The sequence below is a fragment of the Rutilus rutilus genome (genome assembly GCF_951802725.1).
Source record: "Rutilus rutilus genome assembly, chromosome: 19".
Classification (NCBI taxonomy): Eukaryota; Metazoa; Chordata; class Actinopteri; order Cypriniformes; family Leuciscidae; genus Rutilus; species Rutilus rutilus.
Window position 1 is genome coordinate 7979348 of NC_140232.1, and position 27583 is coordinate 8006930.

The 27583-nt window shown below is 38.3% G+C and overlaps 1 protein-coding gene across 14 annotated transcripts in view; it reads left to right on the plus strand.

Annotated features, from left to right (window-relative positions):
- prdm16 (PR domain containing 16) overlaps positions 1-27583 on the plus strand; it is a gene marked incomplete at its 5' end in the record, with an annotated part of 246373 nt that overhangs the window by 210610 nt on the left and 8180 nt on the right. For 4 of the 14 annotated variants that reach the window (XM_084390322.1, XM_084390325.1, XM_084390313.1 and 1 more), the window contains 12 exons: positions 2977-3114; positions 12127-12229; positions 14469-14670; positions 15399-15546; positions 15847-15882; positions 16044-16299; positions 17147-18647; positions 18812-18899; positions 20512-20681; positions 20970-21047; positions 23632-23801; positions 24142-24313. In XM_084390322.1, the coding sequence (XP_084246448.1) occupies positions 2977-3114; positions 12127-12229; positions 14469-14670; positions 15399-15546; positions 15847-15882; positions 16044-16299; positions 17147-18647; positions 18812-18899; positions 20512-20681; positions 20970-21047; positions 23632-23801; positions 24142-24313 (3062 nt within the window). Of the gene's footprint in view, positions 1-2976; positions 3115-10701; positions 10813-12126; positions 12230-14468; positions 14671-15398; positions 15547-15846; positions 15883-16043; positions 16300-17128; positions 18648-18811; positions 18900-20511; positions 20682-20969; positions 21048-23631; positions 23802-24141; positions 24314-27583 lie in introns of those variants that run through there. The other 10 variants (XM_084390326.1, XM_084390320.1, XM_084390315.1 and 7 more) reach the window with 8 other exon arrangements.

The following is a 27583-nucleotide window of genomic DNA, read 5'->3' on the forward strand; positions in this document are numbered from 1 at the left end:
TTGATTCTGTACGTTATAAAGGTCATCAAATATTAGATCACTTCATTTCATCTATAAAGCAGTTTTCCAGCAAGGTGTGACCATGACATCAGTTAGGCTGGGTCTGTGCGGTTGCCTGAATGTTGCTATGCGGTTGCTAGGGTGTGATTTCTAGGGTATAGATATCCTTTCAAGCAAGTCTGATTTGCCTATTTATACTGTTCTGTCTTCCACCATGTGCAAAATCATTTGATCATATTTAGTCTGAAAACTAAAAGCACACCTCTCCTCAGAAAGCCACAGCCAATTTAAGTTATCATTTGTTTGTACATGAACATGCGACATGACGAAGTTGAATACTTAGGGTTAGAGGTTTGTTCAAATGCCATAATAATAGTAGTGCTTGCCTTAGCAAAGGCCACTAATAAATATATACTGTAGTTTATGTTTCTCTTATTACGATGTGTGTAAATCACTGTTGCACCTGGAGAAACAGAGTTTGTAAACCCTTTTACAGCCTCAATCCCTCCTCAAAGTAACATGCTTCTCATGAGTGATACTTGTAGTTAGCTTGAGACAGATGAGTTCACCTTCACTTGAATGTGTGTATTTGTGAATGAATGATTGTGTTCAGTGTGCAGTATTGTTCCTTTTAAAGTTTCATTAGATTTCAGATATATTTGCATAACATCATCGGGAGTTTTCTTGGGTACATTGTTTCAGCTCTCCCAAACAACATACAGAAACACATCAATGTGTTTTTTTTTTGTTTTTTTTTTACATTTAGATAGAATGTAATCTGCAAAGAAACAAGAAATGTATTGAAACCTTTGCGTTTCAAACATTTATGTAAATTTTTCCATTTTTTTCTGGGAACACTGTACCATTTTGCAACTCATTTATCTTGATTTAAATTCTTGCTCATTTGTGGATGTTTGAAATGTGTACATTGGTGAATTGTTCTTAAAGTGTTGTTCAGTTTTCTGTATTTGACCGCAGTAGATGTGAACATGTCCCTATCCAGCTTCAACATACTTCACACGTGCGTCTTGCTCTCTCACACCCAACACAACTTCTGACATTTGAAAGAAAGTCATTCATTTGTGAAGTACATGAAGAAATCACCATTATAAGACATTGTAATACTTCCCCATTCATATCCATTTGAAGATTATATTGTTTAACACATGATCAACAACAATGCATTATACTTGTTCAAGGTGTAACCATTCATAAACATGAGCTATATTTTTTAGAACATTTACATAGTCATTTTTATGACCATTTTATATCTTTCATGAAATACATTTAAAAATCATTTGCCCTGATGTAGGACTTTTTAAAGGAATTAGTAAAGGCAAAAGTTGATTACAAATGGTGACCAGTCACAAAATTCTAATATATTTCCCTTATATATTTATTTATCTACCTTTACATATATATATATATATTTATAAAAAATGTACCTAAAATGTTAATGTTGACAGTATTGACATTTTATTGCCTTATTTATGAAAAGGGGTTTAAAGCATAATAAATGGCTTCTTAATTATAAGGCATTATGCATATGAGCTCCCAGAAAAGTGTTATCAGTGTGTGTGTGTATCTGTTTGAGAGGTACACACACAAATGTTCAGACATACAATCAAAGGTTTAACAAGCATGGAAAACCTGGAAAATGAGTATAAGCACTTTTAGGATGAACTTTTCTCAAAAATATTTTACTGTAAGAAGCAATGCAATTTAGTAAAATATAAATATTTGCAAAGAAGTAAATATTTGATTGCAAAATTATTTGACCTGACTATGAAACTCATTTGTCTTGATTAAAATCCTTATGGATGTTCCAACTACAGCCCACTGTGAGTGTTAATGTGCTGGAATATAATCACTCTGGAGTTCAGGGCTAACATGGGCCCAGAGACAGATTTATTAGCACGGATTCACGCCACTTGTGCGGATATTCCGTTTCTGTCTTAATCGCTCACGGCACACTTGATATTTGGTTTCAACTTCATAGAGCTGAAGCAAACATTTACACAGAGTTTCTGTTTTCAAAGAGAGACTCCACAGTTTTCAGTGGCATTTCTCACTTTTGCTGGGTAATATATCAACAAAAGAGCGCCGTAAATCTCACGAGAGAACAGCGTCCACTCTCCTTCCGGTCATTTCCTGACATCCTGTCTCACTTTGCCTCTCTCAATCCCTCCATCTCTCTCTCCGTTTCCCTTGACAAGTAACCAGACACCTCAAACTCTACTTCCCTAGTAGTGTCAGGTTAACCAAAGTTAATCAACATGAGCCTCTGAGGCTTCACACAGCATTGAAGATGTCTTCAATGTTTAAATCCCCCCTTTCCATGTATAACAATGTGAGCAGAAAGGGAAAAATAAGTTTGATTCTTGTAAACTACAGATAAAGTAAATAGCTTTTGGTTGCACATATAGTCCACTTTAGACATTCTACTTTGCAACTACTGTGCATGTCAACAAACACTCAAACTTATAGTTAGGGTTAGTATAATAAGTTGTCATGTATTTGCAGAGTTACTTATAGTCAGTAGAATGTATGTAGTGGGAGCATCAAAATAAAGTGTTAGAATTGATGCATATTAAGCAGACAGATTACTGATACTCTATTGACTGGTAGTTGACATGTAGTTGCAGTTACTTATAGTTAGTAGAATGTCTAAAGTGGACTTTAGAAATGCAGACATTCTACTAAATATAAGTAACTTTGCAACTATACATATCAACGTATTCTACTAACTCGAACCCTAACAGTCTACCACAGTCTAGTTGACATGTAGTTGCAAAGTTAGTTATAATTAGTAGAGTGTCTAAAGTGGACAATCGAAATTGTAACCTCATGTTTTACTAGCTGCTCCTTTATATGACGTCTGTTACATATTACGTCACTTATCTTTGTAGTCACTGTCTGCAGATATGTTTTAATGACAGCACCCTTTAAAAATGCATTGTGTTTGTCTTTCTCCAGGTAATGGATAACATGGGCAATGTGAAGTTCTGTCTGGATGGGGCTCTGGAGGCCAGTGGGAGTTGGCTCAAATATGTGCGCACAGCCCCGTCCCATGAAGAGCACAACCTGGCCATGTGCCACATCAGCGAAGACCAGGTGAGCTGAGAGTAAACACTCGTTTCTGTCACGTCTCTTTTCTGTCATCTCCACCGTCTGATTGGACCCCCTCAAGCTGTTGTATAGACTGTTTCTGGGCCAAAAGTGCATTTCCTTCATTAATTGTACCTATTTGTTAATTCACTAGTTATTATACACACTGTTTTGAAATAATTTTGACAATTATGTTATTTTTTTGATAATTTGTGACAATTTAGATTATTTTAAGTAATATGATCTGAGAGGTCATGCCGTGACCATATGTATTTAAAATACAGCTCAACCAAGCTCCTTGTTTTCAGAAAATTGTTACTTCATACTAAAAATGCTATTGTCATTACAAATATTTTATTAAACAAAATTGTTAAAAGCCACCCAGAAGATATAGTCCTGACATTTTTTTTTTTTATTTACATTTAAAAATTTACAAAAAACATTTTTTTCAAATAAATGTTTTCTATTCATCAAAGAAACAAGTATCACGAGTTCTACAAAAAAATAAGCAGCACAACTGTTTTCAACATTGATAATAATAAAGGTTTCTTGAGGACCAAATCAGCATATTAGAATGATTTCTGAAGGAGAAAACGGTGAAAATTCAGCTTTGCATCACAGGAATAAATTACATTTTAAAATAGAAAACAGTTATTTATAATTGTAATAATACTTCACAATATTACTGTTTTTACTGTATTTTGAATCAAATAAATGCAGCATTTTGGGCATAAGAAACCAAAAAAAAAAAAAAAAAAAAATCGGTAACACTTTATTTTGAATATTTTGTTTGACTATAAGTAACTTTTTCAACGTTCTAGACATACTAAAATGCATAACTGTTCAAAACTTTAGGTTTAATACGATTTTTTGGTTTCACTTTATTTCAATGGTCCCTTTAACACATTCTGTTGACTATAAGTAACATTGCACCTACATGTCTACTAACTCTCATTAGAGAGTAGACTGGTAGGGTTAGTAGAATAAGTTGAGAGTTTTAGTTTCAGAGTTACTTATAGTCAGTGGAATGTCTGTTGGGGAGCATAACAATAAAGAGTTAGCAGATATTAAGCAGACAGTCTACTAATACTCTAATGAGAGTTAGTAGACATGTAGGTGCAATGTTACTTATAGTCAACAGAATGTGTTAAAGGGACCATTGAAATAAAGTGAAACCAAAAAATCCTATTAAACCTAAAGTTTTGAACAGTTGTGTATTTTAGTATGTCTAGAACGTTGAATTGACCAATCAGCATCCAAGGCCGAAACGATGCATTTATAAATCAGTTTATGATGTAAATGTCTAATAATACCATCTCAACACAACGATGCTCCTACAGTGATTGCATCAATTCTAAAATCGCAGCAGAGCGTTTACTGCAGTCATAAATGTACGCAGGTTGTTAATATGTATTGCGGGAGCACTGTTTGATCACATGCTTGTTTGGGTAGTTAGGTATCATATAATAGGATGGGGTTCCTACAGTCTAGTATCAGTTTGAGCCTTTTTTGAGAGTATATCAGACAATCCCCATCATGAGCCTTTATGATGAGCATCCTGTGAGAAGCTTGAAGAGACAGCGAGCACGCTACTGTCAGGAAGATGTGGACAGGACCCGCTGCTGTCAAGATGTCACCACTTAGACAATAGATAAAAACAGCCTATTGTTTGATGAAGGCTGTTCCCACTCTTTTTCAGAGGAAGTGACTCAGAAGTCATTTACAAGAATCACGTACAAAGCGAGTTTGGACACTCCTGAATCTTGTAATCCACTGTCTTTAATTATTTGCTTCCTTTGAAAAGACGAGCAGTTGTCTGTTTGAGATAAGATATCTGATCTCTCATAAAGCCGGAGATCTCATAACAGGCTCGTTGTCTCGCCGGAAAGATTGCTGTGTGTTTACTGTACGGAGGGCTTTGTTCAGTCAAATCCTATCAGGAATTGTGCTGATGCAACTACTGCGGAGGTCTTAATCTGATCATGAAGCTCTTGTGTAGTTGTTGTTGAGTGTGGATTGTTTCCTTTGCTTACATGATATCTAACTGATTAAGTGAGGGGTCCTTGGTGGTTGCCTTATCTAGCTTATATTGCTCACTTACTTGTTTAAAGGGACAGTTCAACCAAAAATGATAATGCGGTCAATGTTTTCTCACCCTCTTGTCATTACAAACCTTTATGAATTTAGGCAGAATGTCCTAGCTGCTCTTTTCCATACAACGAACAATAATGTGGATGGAGACTGTGAAGCTTCATAAATTACACGTAATTACACCATAAACAGCACGTTCTCACTCCCAGCTCGTCGCATATTGACGCTTGGTCGGGACCTCTCTCCGTCACTTTTTAACGCACCCTTTTAGCATTGTTTTTCGTGTCCCAGGGTACTCCATTGCGTTCAGTTGTTTGCCTTGTGCGTCAAATCAAGACACATTTCAATCTTTGCATTTGTAAAAGTAGAAATGATTTTATAAATATTTACACTTTTATATTCTGGAGCAAATAACCCCACTCTATATAACCTCTTAACAATATAAAACACGTAACAGGTGAAAAAAAGTACAGTCACAGCTATTTATTGCAAAAACTGACCTAAAACTGTATGAAAATATTACAAAAATAACTGTTGCATTCCAAGTCTTCTGAAGCCATTCGATATTTTTATGTGAAGAACAGAGTGGACCTTTTTAATCGCTAAAAATAATCCTTCTCCGTGAACGCACACGGTCATATCTCATTCAAAAGATACACGCTGCGTCCAAAATCAAATACTTCCCTACTATATAGTATGTGAAAACCAGCACGCCAAAAGAGTAGTATGTCTAAATACATAGGCGAAAAGTTCCCAGATGACCTGCTACTTCTGGCCAGATTCTGAAGAGTGCATACGATGGACACTTTATTCATTCATACTACACATATTCATACTATATAGAACATACTTTTTTAATGGTCGCAAAGTAAGTTCAAATTCAAATGTAGTACCTACTCAGACAGTATTCGATTTCGGACGCAGCACAACTCTTTAGCATGACACAATCAGTCATGAGACATACAAGAGCCAATTACATTTCACGTAACGCTTCTTTGGGCGGCACTTTTTGAATGTGTGCATTGGATCTACGGCGGATGGAGACAGTGATCTCTTTTGGGTCTGATCTTCACACAAATCAATCGTTTGGCCTCGGAATTGTAATTGTATATTTGTACTTTTTGAATTAAGTGTGCCTGTAGTTGTATCTGCCTGTCATATACTGTGTTTTATGTTATATAATACACAAATGGGTAGGTTTAGGAGTGGGGTTGGGTTATGTGTTCAAATGGGTCTAAAGTAAATAAAATAAATGTAAATAAAATCATACTTGCTGATTAAATTGAGAATCACAGCCCAACATGTCATAATGGCAAAATTACAACCCAATACATAATTTCATCATGACATTCCCATGCCCCATGCCTTGTCTGTGTATGGTGCCAACGGTTTCTCATTGAAAGTAATGGAGTACCCTGCACGTCGAAAAATGGTTTTAACATCGTTAAAAAGTGAAGCTGAGGGGTCCTGACTAAGTGTCAATAGGTGACAAGTTGGGAGTGAGAGCATGTAACAATGTCTCAACCACTTCCAAATCTTCTGAAGTCATTTGATACAGTAGCTTTGTGTTAGGAGATCTAAAACATTCTTCAAATAACGTTAACAGAACGCTCATTCAAAGTTATCAGGCGTTTAAAAACGTGCTTAAAACGTATAAAATAACTGGATATTTTGAACGTTCAGAAATACAGTTTAATGGGAACATTAGCAAAACGCTCTTAGAACATATTTTGGTTAGCTGGAGTAACTCAAATCTCATTTGTGTTCTCGGATATTCAAATATGGCAGCTCGAGATTCAACGAAGCATGAAATCTAATGATGTTTTTATGCCAAACCTAACACAATGTTTCTTGATGCTTCACGATGAGAACATGGGTGAGATTTTAGAGCCAGGACATTCTGCCTCACTCCTTTTGCATTCCGTGAAAGAAAGTCATAGGAGTTGGAACATCACGTAAATGATGACAGAATTTTCATTTTTGCCTAAATTGTTCCTTTAAGTGTGCCATTTTGGGGGGTGTTTTAGATCATATGCATAAGTGGATCTGTTTCCTTGTTATTATTCTGCCACTTTTAGGCTGTTTTTCTCCCTTCAAACAAGCTGATTGACTCGTGGAACAAGTCAAAGTCTAAGCTTTTGTCTCTTGACTAACAGGGGCAACTAGTGTGGCCATCGTAGTTATAGATGCTGACACATAAAACACAAGGCTAACAAACAGGGGAGGACAGGAGGAGAGGAGGGACAACCTCTGAGACTGACAACCACCAATTGACTTCAACTAAAAAACCCAATCATTAAAGTCGTTTGACTTCAATGAACGGCCACCGCTGGGCCCACAGGAGAATAATATCTCCAGCTAAAATCGCCTCACTAAATACATGCTTTCTATTTACTTTCTCCTACTTTGTTTTTTTTTCTTATCTTTTGTACACGTTTTTCCCAGTCTTACGGACAACAGCCTATTATTTATTCAGAGCGGCGACACAATGCAAAAATGCATAATTCATTGAACTTTGTACTTTGCTGTTCTATTTGAACATGCACAATGCATGAGCCGTATGGAAATATGCACACGCCCAGCAAATTCTGATGTGCCTGTAACCTTTTAAAATCAACCTGGATCATTTATTTACTTGTTTACGCATTTGTCTTTTGTGTTCGGGCCCCTGAAAACACGACTCAACTGTGTAGTGGTGCACTTCACAATTTTAGGCCTTACTTTTTAATGTGTTTTTTCCCCCTCTTTTTTAATGTTATGGCTGTCATTTGAGGTGTGAATGGTTCTAAATAGCAGTTTTGTGCTGTAGCAGAGTCGAGGGTGTTAGTTACAACACTTTGCTTTAAGAAAAGACTATTTTGTTGTGTTATTATAAAGGGTGCAAAATGAACTCTGAAGGTGAGAACCAATAAAAAAAAGTGCCAATTAAAAAAAATGTGTAGGTTTGTGTATAAAGGTGTCCTTGTGTAAAAGTATATTTTTTAAGAATGCTTTGGAACACATAATCTGATGTTATCTACTTGCGCTGAGAAAGTGTAATCCGGTTTTCGGATCAAACTATGCGCTCTGAGACAATAGGCATAAAGCTGGTGGACGTATTCTGGCTTTTGCACAATGGCGTGGTCCATTCAGCAAGACTGTTGACCTCTGACCCCCCCTCCCTCATCTCTCAAGATGCACTTAAACTGTTTGTCAGAAACACTGAAGTGCACAGCCAGATCTGCCATGACATAGCCTTCTGTTTCTGAAGGGCTGAGGACGCGCGCACACACACACACACACACACACACACACACACACATGTTGGGTTTCCATGTTTTATGGGGACTTTCCATAGACCTAATGATTTTTATACTGTACAAACTGTATATTCTCTCCCCTACACTAACCCTTCCCCTAAACACAATCCTCACAATTCAAAAAAAACATCATATATGATTTATAAGCTGTTTGCACCAAAAAATGACCCTACAATGTCAAAGATTTCTGGTATTACTATCTTTGTGGGGACACTTGGTCCCCACAACGTAAGGTTTACCTGGAGACACACACACACACACACACACAAACATTCCACAAATATAAGATGGCTAAATTATTTATTTTGGCCAGAATTGAAAAATCAGTCTTATTTATGACATTTGTTTTTTGACTAATTGTTTTTGACTAATTTTCATGGTAAAAATCATTATTTATATATATATATATATAAAGAAATAACAGAAACTTACTGTGCATGTATGTTTTAAACAAGCTGAAATTGTCTGCATTCAATTACTTATTAGCTACTGACTGATAAATGCAATATAATTTATATACATGTTTGCTAGAGAGGAACTTGTAAAAAAAAATCCCTGACGTCTAGTCATGCAGTTTAGTTTTTATAAGGTTTTGGCATTTGATCAAAGAGTTGCTTAAGATAGGATGAACTTTGTTCTGATCTTGTCTTAGTGAATCATGTCAGAATCAGAACTGCATTTTGAATGGCAGGCGAACATGCACACCCAAACAAAATATATTTTTACATTTGTATTTCCTTATATATTCACATCAGTGTGTGTCCTGCTTGCACTTATGAATGTGTGTGTGTGTGTGACAGACAGGGGATTATTGTCACCTAAGTGATGGATGATGCATCGGCCCCCAGCACTTGAAAGCATTGTGAGGGGGTCAAGATGGCCCTCTCAGTGCTGTCAGATCCTGAAAAGATTTACTGTAGAGACAGCTTAGCCCCATCATAATAGATTGCTTTAGGGGTGAAAGGAAGGCATTCCACCCACAGCAAATGACAACTAGCCATAGGACTACAGCACAATTTGACATCCAACTTTTATCTTTTAGACCAATGCAAGTTTCAGTCTGTTTGCTTAGCCTTATAACATTGAAAGATTGGCACCTGCATTGTGATACTTTTTATGTCATGTGTGATGTCATTATTTTATACATGTAATTCCAATGCTTGTAGATGTTTTATTCTTTTAGTTATTTGTTGATTCATTAACTCCAACAATATATATTTGAAATGGCCTAAAAACGGACAATAACAAACCGTTACAACGATATAAATAGATCAAATCCGATGCACGAATTATAATTTTCAGTTGAAATAATCAGTCGTTTAATTTCGTCAATGTGCAACAACCATCTATAAAGCATTATAAGCAACAAACTCTCCTCTGAAAATATGCGATGATTATATTTAGTTAATTCGTTGATCAAACCGGAATCATGTAGGCTAGATCTTAATAATAAAAAACTAAAGTTGTATTAATTATAATTAGACCTATAATAATATTATAATACATGAAATAATATAGGCTACAATGTATGCTTTATTGTCGTTTTTGGATTAAATTATTGCATATAGGCTATAGGCTATTATTATGATGTAGGCTATAAAAAAATAGAATAATTGGAGAACAGCAACCCGCAAAAACGCTATATATTGCAATGTATTATCAATTATAATAGGCTACACAGCCTAATATACACGTAATGGTTAGCCTATTCATGAATAGGATATTCAAGATTAATTTTTTTTGTTGTTGAATATAGACGGTTATAAGTGTCTCAGGCGACATAATGCGTGTTTCTGTAACTCTGTCGGCGCAAATAATGAATTTAGTCTTTAAAAACGCAAAGACAAATCGTTTAAAATGTCTGCTAAATGTTTGTGGCAGAAGACAGCGAGGTAAAACAGGTGTATATATTTAAAGTCCCACGGAAATCCTCGCGCGGGGCACTGCTCGCGCTCAACCCAACAGTCGATGTATTTATTTTACATTTTCATTAACTGGGAAAGATACATTTTCCATCAATAATAGATTCATATGGTGGTCAGAGGAGGAGAGGACATGGGGAGGGGTTCAATCCTTTTGGTTGGAGATAAGAGAGGAGGAGTGGCCGATAGAGAGAATCACTAATGAGCGCGACTCACCTCATCAAAGACGCGCGTGTTCGGACTCTGTCTCGCGCTGCTGTCGCGCGCAGTGTCATGATACTATGGGTTGCGTGCTGAACTCTACGGGACCAGAGCTGCTATTACAACTGGAGGCTTTAAGATCCACCGCTCAACAACTAGCCCAACTTTATCAACTCTCGGGAAAGAAAAAGGTCAGATATGCTCTTCCCTTCGTTTAACTGTAACTTTAATATTAATTATAATAATAGCTGTGTTATACATTGGCCACCCCTCTTGAGCGGCGAACCGATGCCTTGGCCTACTTTTGTAACACACATTAGAGTTGTCACAACAGTGGAGCTCTGAGATGAAGTTTGTGCAGTTTTTTAGCTGTATGTGTTGATTTCGGTGAGGGGCCTCGACCAGCTGCTGTCGCCTAGCCCTGAGCGCCCTCATGAGGGAACAACTGGTACTGTCCTTTTCAGTGTGTGAAGAGGCTGTGATGCCGCTTCATAAAGCGGACTAGTTCTTTTATTTTATTATGATTATTATTTAAATCGATTTAGGTGAGTTGCACTCTATAAATTATTTATTTTACAAAATAAACGCATGGTTTTTGAGTGTGTTTTTGGTTAAAACACACAACAGATGTGGTTTGTCATCACAGCGCTCTTGAATGATTTTAATTGTGGTTAATTTAGGAAACTTTGCAGCAAAACATTTGACTTAGAAATAATGACAACCGCGATAATACTACATAGACTATAGCCTATTAAAAAACAAACAAAAAAAACTGTATTTAGGATTTAGATTTTAGATTTAAAACAAATACACATATAACTCCTTTACCCTGGATAAATAATTTCAGTATAGGCTGTACGGAAATCTATATAGGTAAGTAACACAATAATAGGCTATCATGTTTTTTTTGTGTGTGTGTGTTTTAAAAACAAATTTTCTGCGTGCGTGTTTCTTTTGATTTTTCAAATTAAAAACGAAAACACATCAAACACATCGGATTACGATTAGCCTACATTGTTTTTACTGCATTTAAAAATTAAAAATAAATCAAATTTTTTTTTTTTATTATTTTCTTATTGTATTCTTTAATTTCACCAATTTTATTAGGGGAATTAATTAATGCGCTCGTTTATTTTGTGTGTGTGTTTTCATTTATTTCTCGTTGGCCTTCGTTAAGTAAATTATCGAATGAAGCACGGCCGATTTCAAATGCGCTTTGCATTTAATAATTACTGCATTATCTGTTTATCTTCCCCTTTGTGATTGTTTGTCGTGTGTGTTTTTTATCTTTAAAAACATTATAAAACATAACCAATTAATATTATTGCTTTTACACTTGCTATGTTTAAAATAAAGCCATATTTATCTAAAAAAAAAAAAACACGGATGATGATAACAATAACAATTAAGTATAATTATAATAATAATACTAATAATAGCCTAATTGAATGTCTTTTGTTGTTGTTGTTTTAAAAATCTTATGCGTCTTTATTCTGTCTTTGCAGATCTGTTATACAGCTATTAGAGATATTGAAATAGGGGAGGAGTTACTGGTTTACATGAAGGACGGAGTTTTCCCCGAGGGCTCAATGGCACCGAACCTGGAAGGTGAGATTAATGCAAGTCATTAGGCACTCTTTTAAACAAACTCACACAGACCACACTCGTTCACCTCTTCTAACAGTTAGTAACATGCTTTATGTGGCCTGTGTATGTCTTGATGTTGTACAAAGTTCGGCAATGAAGAAAATTCATTCATTTCAACCCAGAGGCACCTGAACTATTCGACGACATTTACAATGAAATTGCAGCTCTAGAAGTGTAGTTATTTTTGGTGGCTCATCACATTTATAAAAAAATTTTTTTTACACACTGTCAAATCGAGAAATCGCATCTATAAAAGTTTTGTATTCATGTGTCTGTGTGCGCGTGCGCGTCTGTGTATATGTATATATATACGTGTATAATATATATAAACACACACACACACACATACATATGGGGGGGGGGGGGGGGGGGCTGCACTGTACAATGTACAATGTGCAGTGTTTATTGTGTTTTGCTTTTTGTCTACTTTTTTTCTAAATAAATCCTTAATTTTTCACTTAAATGTTTTTCTTAAAAAGCAGGGGTTGTCACTTGTACTTTCCATATTAAAACACAGAATGTTGGCAATTTTGAAACAAGCTCGTAGTCTTCTGTATCTTTTTTGTTTCCAAGTGATCTGGTAATTTCGGAGTAGTTGATACAGACTAGAAAATTGCAAAAGCACTGAAGTGTGTCACAGCGCAGCAGTCACTCTCCAACACATGCACAATGTTTTATCTGATAGAGATGTGTCCTCAGATCTCCCTGCCAAAAAGGCCAGAAGAGAAAGCTCTCTGGGAGAGCTAGAGAGACAGGGACGCCAAAAGATGCAAGCCAGGCTCCACTCAGACAGATCAATCCGGAGAACAAAAGAAAGGAAATGTAGAGTAGAATGAACATGGTCATCGAAGAGGAGTCAGACGAGAGGCTGAGAGAGACAAACCGATAGACAGACAAGAATGAGAGCTCTCGACATCTACCTCCTTCTCATGGCTTATCGGTGGTGGAATTTGGAGTGGAGCTGGAGGAGTCTCGGGGGACCTCACCCATGCTCACAGATTAGCCGCTAAACTGCACATAATTGTGTTCCCCCTACTTCTCTCCAAGAGCTATTAGTTTCCCATTCCCTGTCTTTTCCCCAACATTCCTGCCTTTGTCGTTAGTGCTACCGATGGGACGGAGAGATAATGTCTCAAATTCTTTTTATGGCTTCTCTCGATAAAAAAAAGAAGAAAAAAAAATCAGTACAGAAATGAAATCTGCACAAGCTTTTCACTTTAGTTTCCCTGTAAAGGCCTCTTTGAGGTTACGAGGGGAGTTCATTCAAAATACTCGTTTATTTTGCAGGAAGTCTATGAGCATTGCAATGGAGTGCGTTCTGTCAATACATGTCATTAGAAAAGAAAAATAAAGCAGAAAATGTGCCATGGTCCTAGTTAAGACAGCATCGATGCAAGCGTTTCATGGGCTTTGCTTTCACAATATTGATTTAAAGAATAATGAAAGTCATCCAACTTGGCTTGATCTGGGCCATGCATGGAGTATATCAGAGATATCACTGAGTTTAATTTGAGGATGATGATAGCTAATGAATCAAACCTTAGTACCTTTGAATTTCCTTGCCTCTGCACGACTCCAGGGTTATCTGTGAACTTGGCTCTTGTGTCAGGATATCACAGAGGATAAAACAGCCACGTTTTTAGCCATTTAACCCCGGGTCATCTGAACAATTACTCCAAAGACAGATTTTTAGTCGAAAGCAAGTCAAAAACCATGACATTTTTATCTTTAATCTTGTAATCTCTTTACTGTTTTATGTAATTTTTCAAGGATTGTAATATAGTATTGATCTTAAATATTTGTATTTGTTTTTCTTTAAACACTACCAGCCTTACATTACTAAAACTACAAGCATTTTTGGATGTTATGCATTTGATATTAAAACAAAAATATTTGGAAGCCTAAACTATGGACATGTTCTACTAACATTTGACAACCAGAAAGTGCTTAAATATTTTTGTTTTCATTTTAAACCGTATATCTATCGTTTTATCATTTAAAATCTCTTGCCAGAAAAGTAAATGCGACTTTGTTTGATATATGTCATCTAATATGATGAATTTCAGACCATTTTAACTGTGGCTTAAGCGTCCGGATACGTTTTGAGGTGTTATTCTGAAGACTGTACCTTTTATAATTGAATAATTCCTTTTAATAATTAATGTAATTCATGAGCAATTGTATGATGGTTTCCCAACAGATGAGCAGATGTACCGCTGTGAACACTGTGATGAGCTCTTTACATCAAAGCTGGAGTTACGGCGGCATCAGAAATATTCCTGCAGCAGCGGCAACTCTATCTTTGACTCACTAAGCGAAGACTTCAAACAGGAGCGCGAAGACAGCGATGAGCCAGTACACGAGTGCAAAGACTGTGAAAAGATCTTCCCTAGCGAGTACAGGTCAGCACGCTCCACCATACTGCTCAAGTTGTAATTACCCACCAAGCTTTAGGTAACCCCAAGCTGGAAGAATTTAAAAAGGGGGGGGGGGGGGGGGGGGGGTAAAAATACTTTCTAATGTTTATGTGCCTGATTTGCGTACATCAATGACTCTCAACTGGTTTTGCTTTAAGACCCAGATTTTACATTGTACCAGTGACCCAACACAGAACCAAAATTGTTTATTGCACATGTGCATGTTAAATGTGTGTGATAAACATGCGTTCATAAACTTTTGCATGAATAATATGTTTATCTTACAAAAGCAAACAAAAATGTTCTTAAAATCAAACATTGAAATTGACTAAAATTACAATGAGCCACATAGGAAAACATTATAAAAAATGATTAACATGACACAGAACCCAAAGGAAAAGGTCGCCACAAACCACATTTGGCATTTTGCCTAATTTGGCTACCAAGAGATAGATGATTTAAAAAACAAAAAAACAAAACAAATACAATTATGAGTTTTACTGTGCAGCATTTGAAGTAAAAAATAAAAATAAATAACCTTTCCAAGATTTTGCTATTGTAATTATACATGGCTATATGATTAGTTGTATTACTTGCATTTAGCATTCTTCTTCCCTGTGATATGCAATCTTATCAGAACAGACCAGTTTAGAACCACTGGCCTACATGGTGGTCACATAGAAAATATTTATGGTGTTCTTATTTATTGTTAGTCTGGGGCAGCATATGATCGTGCACACAGAAGAGAGAGAGTATAAGTGTGACCAGTGCCCCAAAGCTTTCAACTGGAAATCCAACCTCATTCGCCATCAGATGTCACATGACAGTGGCAAGCGCTTTGAGTGTGAAAACTGTGATAAGGTAGGTTTCTGCAACCACTTTTGTTTTTGAATATGTTAATCAGTTTATATGTGGGAAGCTGAAACATAACGTGCTCATGGACTGCAATATTAAGATTTTATGTTTTAAAATGTATTTGAAGAAAATTTATATTTGTTTTACATTCAGTAGTTTGTTTTAAAAAGGTCCTGCAATGCATGTGACAAATTAATTTTTTACGAGTACAAACATTCCATGTAATCTCTTGATTAATATGAGGTCATGAAAGCTGCAGAATAATTATAAAATGCAATAGCCAAATTTTGTTTAAAATTCTTTTAGATGGATGTCACACCACAGGACGTCAACTTTCCAAAAGTATTACTTTTCACTTCCCATGTACTTCAAATTTAAAAACATTGTTATGCTAATAGTACAATTAATTTTCATTCATTTTCATCTTACATTGCCTTTACACAATGTTAGATTTGTATATTTAGACTTGGCACTAAGTTGGCATATTTCTGTGGGTTCTTCAGGTGTTCACAGACCCCAGCAACCTCCAGCGCCACATCCGCTCTCAGCACGTCGGTGCCCGAGCCCACACCTGCCCTGAGTGTGGCAAGACCTTTGCCACCTCCTCGGGCCTCAAGCAGCACAAGCACATACACAGCAGTGTCAAGCCTTTCATCTGTAAGTCTGAGCAGTCTTGTCTAAGCCTCAGATACAATTACCAGTGTCCAAAGACCTCCCGGCTAGCTCCACCCCAAGATTGTGACAGCTGTTGTTTTATAGGTCAGAGAAACTAAATGAAATTCTAGAGCCATTCTTTGTTTTGTTCTATACATTTGTTGGGCTTTTCTTTCGTGCTTTCTTTTTTGCTCTCTTAATTACTCCATTTTACCCTTCTTCCTTTTTTTTTTGTTCTTTTTTTTTTTGTAACTGTGCATTTTCTTTTGAGGGCCCATTAAGTCGTGTATATGGCCAAGGCAGATTTAATGTTTAGAGGTTAATGGATATGCCTTGTCTTAGTTGCCCTCTTACCAAAACTGAGAAAACATCATCTTCTTTTTGCTTGGCTTCACAATGTTTTGTGTGTGACCGTCCAGTGTCCAAATGCATGTATGCTATACCAGTGTACATGTATTTGTATGTATACAAAATTAGTTGAAATAGTTAATCTATTAATAAAGAATATCATCAACAAGATATTAATTTGCTAATTGATCATATTTTTAACATATAACATTACCATGTGCAGCCTTTTTTTTATTTCACCTTCGAAACAGAGTAGAGTTCAATGTAGACTGGGGTAGCCAACCCTGCTCCTGGAGGTATGCCTTCCTGGACACTTCAGTTTCACCCCTGCTCCAACATACCTGCCTGTAATTTTCAAGTAATCCTGAACAGCTTGATTAGCTGTTTCAGGTGTGTGTCTGATTAGGGTTGGAGCTAAACTCTGCAGGAAGGTAGCCATCCAGGAGCAGGGTTAGCTACTTCTGATGTGATTGTTGAACATGATAAACAGCATGCAGAGTTTATTGGTTGATCTAATCAGCTGCCGGATTATCACTTCTATTGAATGAACGCCAAACGAAAACAGTATGTTAATAGAATTAACCAGTCATGTGTGTTCTCCCAGGTGAGGTGTGTCACAAATCGTATACCCAGTTCTCTAACCTGTGTCGTCACAAGCGGATGCATGCAGACTGCCGCACCCAGATCAAGTGTAAAGACTGTGGGCAAATGTTCAGCACTACCTCCTCCCTCAACAAGCACCGGCGCTTTTGCGAGGGCAAGAACCATTATAATCCCGGAGGCATATTCACACCGGGCATACCAATGACATCCAGTCCCATTTTAGGCAAGTCCAAGTCTCATCCTGGCTTGAACCATGGTGGACTTAGCTTCGGTGATTATTTCTCATCCAGGCCACATCATGCAGGTTTGTCCTTTTCCCCAGCACCTCCTGCATTCCCAGCCATGTCCCATGGCTTCCCAGGGATCTTTCCCCCATCACTATATCCTAGACCGCCATTGTTACCTCCTAGTTCACTGCTCAAGAGTCCACTTAGCAACAGTCAAGATGGGAAGCTGCCTCCTCTTGATGCTCCTACTCTTTCCGTGGTCTCATCCATGCACAACAGCAATGGAAATGTAGGAAGTGGTCTCAGCAGCCAGTCAGAGGAGAACCGAGAGTCCAAACTGGACTTCTCGGACAACAAGAATAAAGTGAAGATGAACGACATGTCTGATGGTAGTGATTTGGAAGATGTTAACACATCTAGTGGCACAGATCTAGACACCACCACTGGCACTGTGTCGGGCTCCGACCTAGAAAGTGAGGCAGAGAGCGAACGGGAGAAGAGCAGGAGGAAACCGGTGCAGGAGAGCAAGCAGGATGAAGTGAGCAGCAGTTCAGTTTCTGTCTCCAGTTCAGGGAACCTCCCTTGCGAGCGCCCATTCCTCTCCTCCCAGCATTCCTTTTTCCCACCACCAGAAGAGCAAGCACTTCCACCCTCCGGGGCCACCACTGACTCCATTAAAGCCATTGCCTCCATTGCAGAAAAGTATTTTGGGCCTGGATTCATGGGCTTGCAGGAGAAGAAAATGGGCTCCATAAACTACCATTCCATGTTTCCTTTCCAGTTTCTGCCCAACTTCCCACATTCCTTGTACCCATTCACAGACAGAGCACTCAATCCTGGTATGTTCTTCAAACCTGAGCCTAAATCCCCTCGTGAGCACATACAGAAATTGCCTACAGCCACTGGTGCGGATTCACCCTTTGACCTAACCACCAAACCCAAGGAGGTCAAACCTCTCCCTCCACCCCCCAGCAAGCCAGCCTTGCCACCCAACGCCCTCCGGGCCCCTGGTGAGGAACAGCCTCTGGACCTTAGCATAGGCAGTCGAAGCCGAGCCAACCAGAACGGTGGCACACATGAACAGCGCAAGAATCACGTCTATGGCGCAAACTGCAAAGCAGCTAAAGATGAACACCCAGCACTAAATCAGTCCCAGAACTTGCACCAGCCCCAGATGCACCAACCACAAGCATCCCTTCCCCAGCCACCTCCTCCCCAGCAGCCGTCGCTCCACTACGCCAAGCCCTCGCCGTTCTTCATGGACCCCATCTACAGGTATTTCAAGCCGAGTATGCCTTATTGTATTACCCAACACAATGACAGTCCAAAGCTGTAGGTAGAGATATATTAAAATGTGACAAGTTATTGAAAAAGTATTGGTACCCAGTAGGTTTATAATCAACCTTCGTTCGTACGTAACCCTTGGTGTTGTTGTCCAGCAGGGTGGAGAAGAGGAAGCTATTAGACCCAGTAGGAGCTCTAAAGGAGAAGTACCTGAGGCCGGCACCACTACTTTTCCATCCTCAGGTATTTTTAGTTTATTTTAATTTTTTACATATATTTGCTTTACTTCCTTTTGTACCTTGGTAAAGATCCTGCTCTTCATTGCATTCAAGTACAGTGGAGTATGCCAAGACGCCAAAAACACATTCCCAGTGTCCTCCACCTCAGGCCTGTTTGGTTCAAGGGGAGCCTTGATGTTTTAAAAAGTCCTGACTTCTGATGGTATTTATTTTCATTAGATTATTTTCATCATGAAGATAATCTCATAAGAGGTATTGCCTGTTCTGGCAAGCTGTGCATTCAAAATTCTTTATCTTTTGCTTAGAAAAACAACCCCCATTGTTTGTGTTAGTATTTTAAACCTTTCCCACCTTTGAACGGTGACAACAATAATGAAAATATTATTAATAATGGCCTTTTGAATTGAAACAAATTATGCCACATACTTTTGGAGTAGACCATTGTCTCTGGGAAGTTCTCTGTTGAGTCCCCACCGCTAATAACTTCCTAGCATTTCTTTCTTGCTCTGGCTGCCTAGATAATGTCTGCATGTCGATCAGGGACTTCCTGTGTTTGTGTGTAATAGAATGGCCTCTCTTGTTGGGAACTGTCTTATCTGACCTGTAAATCTGGCCTCCATCAATGCTGACCTACCTCCCCCCAAATCCAAACCTTCTCTCGCTCTTTCCAGCAGCCCCCTATTTATTCAAATCTATTGACTTCTACAGGTGGTCTATCTATCTGTCTGTCTGTCTGTCTGTCTGTCTGTCTGTCTGTCTGTCTGTCTGTCTGTCTGTCTGTCTATCTATCTATCTATCTATCTATCTATCTATCTATCTATCTATCTATCTATCTGTCTGTCTGTCTGTCTGGTTGTATATTACTGCAGTTTTTAAAATGTATAATATGTTAGCTGCATATTTGTCTTAGAGAAATATGTGATCATGATTTTAAAAAAGGTTTAAGCATTAACAAGAGCACCATTGCCTTTTGATATTCTAAGCTAAAACACTGACAGAATGAAGGTGATACCAAGACATGTACTGTATAAATAAATTAAAACACGCTGTCTGTCTCTGTGTTTATCCATATTCCAAAAGTAGGAAGGATGTAAGCTGTTTTTGGCCATAGAGCCACATAGCGAAGCCTTTGTTCTGCAACAGGGGAAGTACTATCAGCGAGGGGTATCTTAAACTGCATTGTATGGTTACCGCTCACGGAGGTGAATGGCTCATTCAGACGCTTCTCTCAGAGATTTGTTGGGAACAAAGTAGGAGCCGGGGGCTCCCAAGGGGCTGCTCGAGTGGCTGCCAACGTGCCATAGGTTAGGGAGGTCACTCTTGAACAGCACAATCAAGACTCGACCTTCTGATATATAACTTCCTCCAGCTTTCCATCCTGTCTGGTTATGATGCAAACTCTCAGGCTCTCTGTCAGAGTTCCTCACCACCACTATTATTTTGTTCTTCGTGTATCTGCCCTAAACAAATGCAAAAAAAAAAAGTTTCTTAGTCCCACATGGACCCTAATCTCACACAAAATCAATCCGAGAGAAGTTTCTGATTAAATGAGCCCCTGAGCTGTGCATCAAACATAGACTATTCCTCTCTGAACTCGCCTCATGTTCTCTCCTCAGGTGTCTGCGATGGAAAACATGACTGAGAAGTTGGAAAGCTTTGGCGCTCTGAAACTGGATGCTCCCAATTCCCTCCAGCACCCCTCACACCATCTTTTTAACTTCCGCTCCCCGCCTCCCTCTCTCTCCGATGCTATCTTACGCAAAGGCAAGGAGCGATACACCTGCAGGTGAGCGCCGCTCATGAAACAAGAGTAAACATCCCTAAAAGATTCCTTTAACTCTACAGTTTTTATTTTGAGCATTTCTACCATACCATTATAGTTAGAAGTACACACTAATACACACATAATAGAAATAGACTATGTAGAGATAAAGTTACCTATGTTCTGCTTTTGTTTTATTAGTCATCAAAATTTACATTGAATGTCCCCAGACAATGAGTTAGAGCTCTTTGAATTTGAGAGTTGTAACAATGCTAGATGACTGTATCAAAGTATAGTTTCCATCCTTTGCAGGTACTGTGGGAAAATCTTTCCCAGGTCAGCTAATCTTACAAGGCACTTACGAACACACACAGGAGAACAACCCTACAGGTAAGCCACTCTTATACATACACACACACACACACGCAGTATTGGAATTCTAAAGCTTTTTACCCCCTGTGTGAAGGAGACTTACCTCACAATTTATTCCAATAGTTTGATGTTATATCATGTTGCTAAGCTAACAACAAAATACATAGCAAATCAGTTGCTGATTATTAAGCTGCCTACCTCTTGGAACTGCCCTTGTATTGGAAACGTAACAAAATTAAAACCTGTCTGTTTGTTTTTTTATGTGATCAGCACATGAGATTTGTTCTAGCGTATTATGTTGCAATACAAATGTTGCTCATTCTGAGAAATATCACATAGAAACAATGAAAGACATAAGAGGCAGCACGATCAAAAAAGAAAGAAGATTGATTCTGTCTGTGCAGATGTTTTGGAGGTAGAGCAAGCTCTGGACAATGTTGGCTGGTAATAGCACCCTGGAGACATCCACGCTCTGTTTATAGAACTGCTTAATTATCATTGATTTGGCTTCTAACCAGCTGTGGAAAGTCCTCTATGAGGGCACTTTGGAGATGGGGGTCTTTCAAAGTTTTAAGTGATATTTTGACCAAGGCATGACTAAGATGTGAAAGAAAAAAGACTTTTACTGCCAAAGGTAACCTAACAGTCCAACAAATTAAATGAAAGTAAAAGCATTATGAGAAAAATTATCTTAATAGTGGTGCTTAAACATGATTTTTACTAATGCTCAGCGTTAGGGATTTGAACAAACCCCTGACCATATAATAAGCTTTGACATCCATCCCGTCCCGTCCCGCACTGACATAAATGTTACCTCATAGTGTGACTTTTTGACGTATGTTATTACTTTTCTAAGCAAACAGACTTTTTGCTTAGCGGATGGTGAAACAAGTGAAAAATTCCATAGACATTAATAAAGACGAAAGCTAGCAACTACACAGAACTCTATTGCAACTACCTACCCAGAACACCCTAACAACCATACAACTCCTCAATAAGCGCATAGCACCACCGGGAAACCACCCAGAACACTGTAGCATTAGGGCACCAACTTTTGCACAAGCATGCACTATAATCTCCTTTTCCTCAGAAAGTGTAAAAATGTAGGTGTCTGCATTGTTTCCTTCCAAAATAGTTATTTTCTTTTCTTTTTGTTTGCGTATTTATTTTGGCATTCTACTTAAAAGCATTTGGAAGTTCTGTAGCGTATATCAGTTTCACACGAGTTTTTCTTAGCGTACAAAAAAGGTCAGGCGGAATCAGACCCCTCTTTGAGTTCTACAAATCTACCATAGAGCCCTGTGAACACACTCAACGAGATAGAGAGCCTCCCGTGGGACACGGCCACTACATGCTTGGCTCCTTCACAACAATCCCCTGATTAGCTCATTTAGAAACAATTTACCCTAACAAATAGCAGACATCATCAGCATCTCCCCATCTTACTTTCAGCAAAAAAGGCCGAGTCAGGCCAATATCAGAGTGGGCCGGCTTCATTGTAGTAGGTTATTTGCCTGCTGTAGATGCTATCAGCTACTCTACGCAGCGAAATTGGCCCACTAGGTCTGACCATTGAAAGACCCCATTCGGATTGTAACGCTTCATGTACAGTCCTTGTAACAGAGAAAAAAAGAACTGAGATGATGAAGTAATTTAAAGTCCCTCTGGACCAAGTAATGAAAATAAACAAAATGGGGGGCAGAAAAGACTGGCTTTAAAAAAAAAAAAAGAACGTTGCCTTGGCATTTTACCATTCTCTATGAACCATGATGTGCCAAGTCTGGAAAATCGTTTCTACAGAAGCACACACACATTTGCTCACAAAATAAACTGGAACATGAAAAGGGGCCTGCATCTTGATTCTGAGCACTTGATGACGAGCGATTTTCCCAAAGCAATTAGCCCTGAAAGTCAACTTTGCAGCGACCGCGGGAGTCTAAGCTACACCGGCCACCCAACAAAGAAAGCACTGTCCGGCGAACTCCTGACACTGCCTCGCTGCGATGTTTGTTTATCAGCACATTAAACTGATGTTCTCCTGCCTATTCTGGCTGATCTGACATTGCAAACAAGTCGAACCGTGACTGTTGAGACACTCTAGCGCACAGAGAATATCTCATATCACATACTGCAAAAATGTCAAAATATGGAATCTCAAAAAAGGGAAATGTACTGTGGACTAGCTAATTTATTGGCTTACTTGAAGGAAAAACAATGAGCCATACAAGAACATAAGGGAGTGTTTGCTTTCATACACAAATGAAATAAGAGGTTTCTGAGAGAAGAAAGCACTGGTCAACACCTGCAATCTGCATTTCCTTTGTCAGCCTCTTGGTGGGGTCACTGTCACCAAACATTGAACATACAATATTTAATGGTAGCTACAATATTAAGCAATTTTTCCAACAAAATGTCCTACATTTCACTTGACTGAAACTACAAATATGTTTTAATCATGTGCATTTTTTTATTTTATTTTTTATAATTCTAATGTTCTGATTTCATATCGTATAATTCTAATTTCAGCCCAGCACAAACCTCATATGAAATCTTTGAAATTGATCATATTACTTTTTTTTTTCCCTCCTTCTTTCCTTCATAGATGTAAATACTGTGACCGGTCATTCAGCATCTCCTCCAACCTCCAGCGACATGTTCGTAACATTCACAACAAGGAAAAGCCTTTCAAGTGCCACCTTTGCAATCGCTGCTTCGGTCAACAGACCAATCTGGACCGCCACTTAAAGAAACATGAACACGAGAATATTCCAGGTAAAATCTATTTCTTTCTATATTTTCCAAATATTTCTTTTTGGTTATTTTTATTTTAATTTGAAATCTATGCCTTTTTCAGTTGAGGTAAATCATCCAATTTGAAAGATTACCTGAAATCATGTTACTGCTTTTTTTAATGATTTTATCTTATTTATTAGGAGGTGAGTGGTGTTAAAATACCTGTCATAAATAATGTAAATACGTAAATAATAAACATAAACTATAAGTTAGCAAATGTAAAAAGTATAAGGCTGCATATGTTTAGATATTCTGTCACTCTTTTTTTAGTTATTTATTGAGTTATTTAGTAATCAATTTATCTGCTTATTTATTGTAGTGAGTCAGCAGTCTGGGATCCTCTCGAATTTAGGAACAAATATTTCCTCACCGAACTCTGAGTCTGACAATCATGCACTTTTGGATGAGAAGGAGGACTCGTATTTCTCAGAGATTAGGAACTTCATCTCCAATAGTGAGCTGAACCAGGCCTGTAGCTCCTCAGAGAAAAGGTACGGTAACACACACATGGACAGAATATGTTTTGAAACTACGGCAACAAACCTACTGTATAGAATCAGATTCAGACACGCTTGTCATGAAGGTACAGTCTGCCCTCTAGTGGAGGAATGTGGTACTGCTTCACTCCCACCAGCCGTGTGTGTGTGTGCGCGCGCGCGCGTGTGCATTACAGACTTTGTCTTCAGTGGGCAGAGGGACGGGACATCTCAATGAGTCATTTCACCTTGTTGAGTTCTGTTCTGCATTAAGCACAGCCAGATACACATCAGGGAGCACATTCCATCGCCTTATGAAAACACCAAACAAAAGCTCATTACTGCCAAATTCATGAACCGTCAGTACGCCTGCCGGTGTGTGGCCAGGTTCACATCGCCTCAGATTTTGGTTTGGGTGCCGTGGAGTTTGATTAATGTAGACAAATGTGTACGAACAGATATATGGCCAAATACATGAATTCTTTCTTAGACGTGTAATAGTCCTCCTCGATTTTACCGGTTTCTCCACACTCCATGGTTCTGCCTCATCACTTTAAAGCTCTGCCGTGGACTGAAACCTCACACTGCCATCTGGGATCAATAGTCCTGTCCCGACTCGTACAAGCAGGCCTGGCATTTTAATATCTGTAATTCAAATAAGTGCTCTGTTTTGTCTCCCTGCAAATCGGCCTCACAGAAACACCCGCTTCAAATGGACAGGCAGCAGCAATATTCCCCTATGCGCTCATGCATCTTATTTCATGACGTTTGCCTGTTTCTCCCTCGTTTTCTGTCACTCTTGTGCTGCCAGTCTGCATTCATGGTGGAACGTCTTTTTCTGCTTTTAATTTCTTCCTCTGTCTTTGCTACTCTGTAGGAAATAATACAAAATCGAATTTGTTTGTCTCACATTTGCCTCTTCTAGAGTTTCAGAAGCTAACTCAACATTCTCTCAATGAGACATAACTGAGAACTCAATTATCTGAGCTTAATTATACACATTCACTTTATCGCTCCATACAAGCTGAATGAGCTGTCTGAGCTATCCTGTCCAATCCTGTTTTTTAAATAAATACTACAATTTTCTCATTTGGCCCTATTTATAATTTTTGGAGAAACAATAAAGATATACTGTAGATGATAGTCAAATAAGACATACCCGAGAACACCCGTCTGAGTTAGGCTATTCAAAATAATTTGATAAACAAATACAATAATTGTCTCTTTTGTCAACAACAATTGCCATTTAATCATATTTGTATTTCTCATAAGGAATTTTCAGAAAAAACATTCAAGACATGTTTGATACTCAAATGAGAACACTCATCTGAGCTATGATATCCAAATTATGTTTAAATAAATACAACAGTTTTTGTACAGTTTTGTTTTTATTTCTCCTAAGGAATTGTCGGAGTATCATCCAAGACAGTTGAGACTTAAATGAGACATAACTGAGAAATCCATTATATACATAAGCTATACTATCCAGACTAATAGTACAGTCAAATACCGCAAACACTTTAATTTCTGCTATTACTAAGCAAGTAAATGAGATATGACATCATCTGAATAATGCTATCCAAATTAAATCTAAAATTAAATTAGCTTAAAGGAGCCATTCACACAGAACACATTTTTGCGTTACAAAACTCACGAGTTTTTAGATCTCTGGTAACTTGGACACTACGTTATTAAAACGTTTTATGTGACATTAAGACATGAGAGCACACAGAAAAACAATGAAACAGCATCACAGTGGAATGGAAAATTCAGTGGATTTCTGTCTGAATGGCCCCTTATACTTTTACTGTCAACAATTTATCTTTTTTTTGTATGTTAGGAGAGACAAAGTCGATACTGAAGAGCTCCATTAAGTCTAATGAGCAATGAATGAGGAATTTTGGTAATTTTTGGTACTAAAATTTGGTACTTTTTCCCCCACGTACATTAAAAAAAAAAAATTTTAAGAAGATAATTGCGACTTTTTATCTCACAATTCAGACTTTTTTCCCCCACAATTGTGAGTTAACATCTTGGAATACTGCAATTCTGAATACCACTCTTTTTCCGCACGTTTCAGTTTATTACAGTTATTTATGTCATTGCGCATACCCCTCCAAAGTTGTTTTTACTTCAGCGCTCTGAAACGAACTTCTATTAAGGCAGACGAATGTCGAGTGAGGTGGGTGATTAAGCTATGTGAGGTGTAGACTTACCAAAACCAAAAAAAGGAACAACAAGTTTATATCTCGCAATTGCGAGTTATAAAGTCAGAATTGCGGGGATATAAATGCAAGTCTGACTTTTTTTTCTTAAAATCGCACTTCTGACTTCTTTAAATTTGAGAGTTATTAAGTCCAATTCTGAGGGAAAAAAGTCAGAATTGCGAGATATAAACTCAAAATTCTGAGAAGAAAAGTCTCAGAAAACCGTATATATCTCACAATTCTGACTTTATAACTCGACTTTTCATCACGCAATTCTGATTTTAAAAAGTCAGAATTACGTTATATTAACTCGCAGTTCTGACTTTTTTCTCAAATTGCGTGATAAAAAGTCAAAAAAAAAAAAAAAAGGCTGAATTGTGAGATACAAATTCAGTGGCGGAAGCAAGCTTCCATAGTTCCTCCATGAATGTCAGTGGAAAAAGACATGATCTGTTCTCTTCACAATATACAGAGAGGCATGATGGGGGGTTTACCTGCAGCTGGGTTAATGCTGTTTGAAAGTGTGTGTGGCTGGTCTGTCTGAGTCTGACTGTCAGTCTGTAGGGGTCTGCAGGTTTAGCCCTATCAGGGGACCCTCAGACTGAGACATTTATCTGTGTGCTGCATTGACGGACCCCCCACCCCCCTCAAGCTAACGCAAACAGCGCTCTGACATGTTTAGACTGAGAGACAAAGCACAGGTCTGTGGCAGGACCGCTGCTGTCTCCCACGTGGCATGGACTTTCTCTCAGACCAGGGCAAATTTGATTATGGGATATTTAAGCATGATGGAAAATGGGAAACAAGCAGTTCTTCTTGTTCCTTTTTTTCTGTTTTGGTAAGTCTACACCTCACATAGCTTAACCACCCCCACCTTCCACCACCCCTCCCGGCGCACTCGACATTCGTCTGCCTTAATAGAAGTTCGTTTCAGAGCGCTGAAGTAAAACCGGCTTTGGAGGGGTATGCGCAATGACATCATAAACTGAAATGTTTGGGAAAAGAGTGGTAGTGGAACGGCGCGGTGCTGATAGCTGCTTCGCAGAACAACCGGTTTCTCTGGAACTTGGTGGCAATG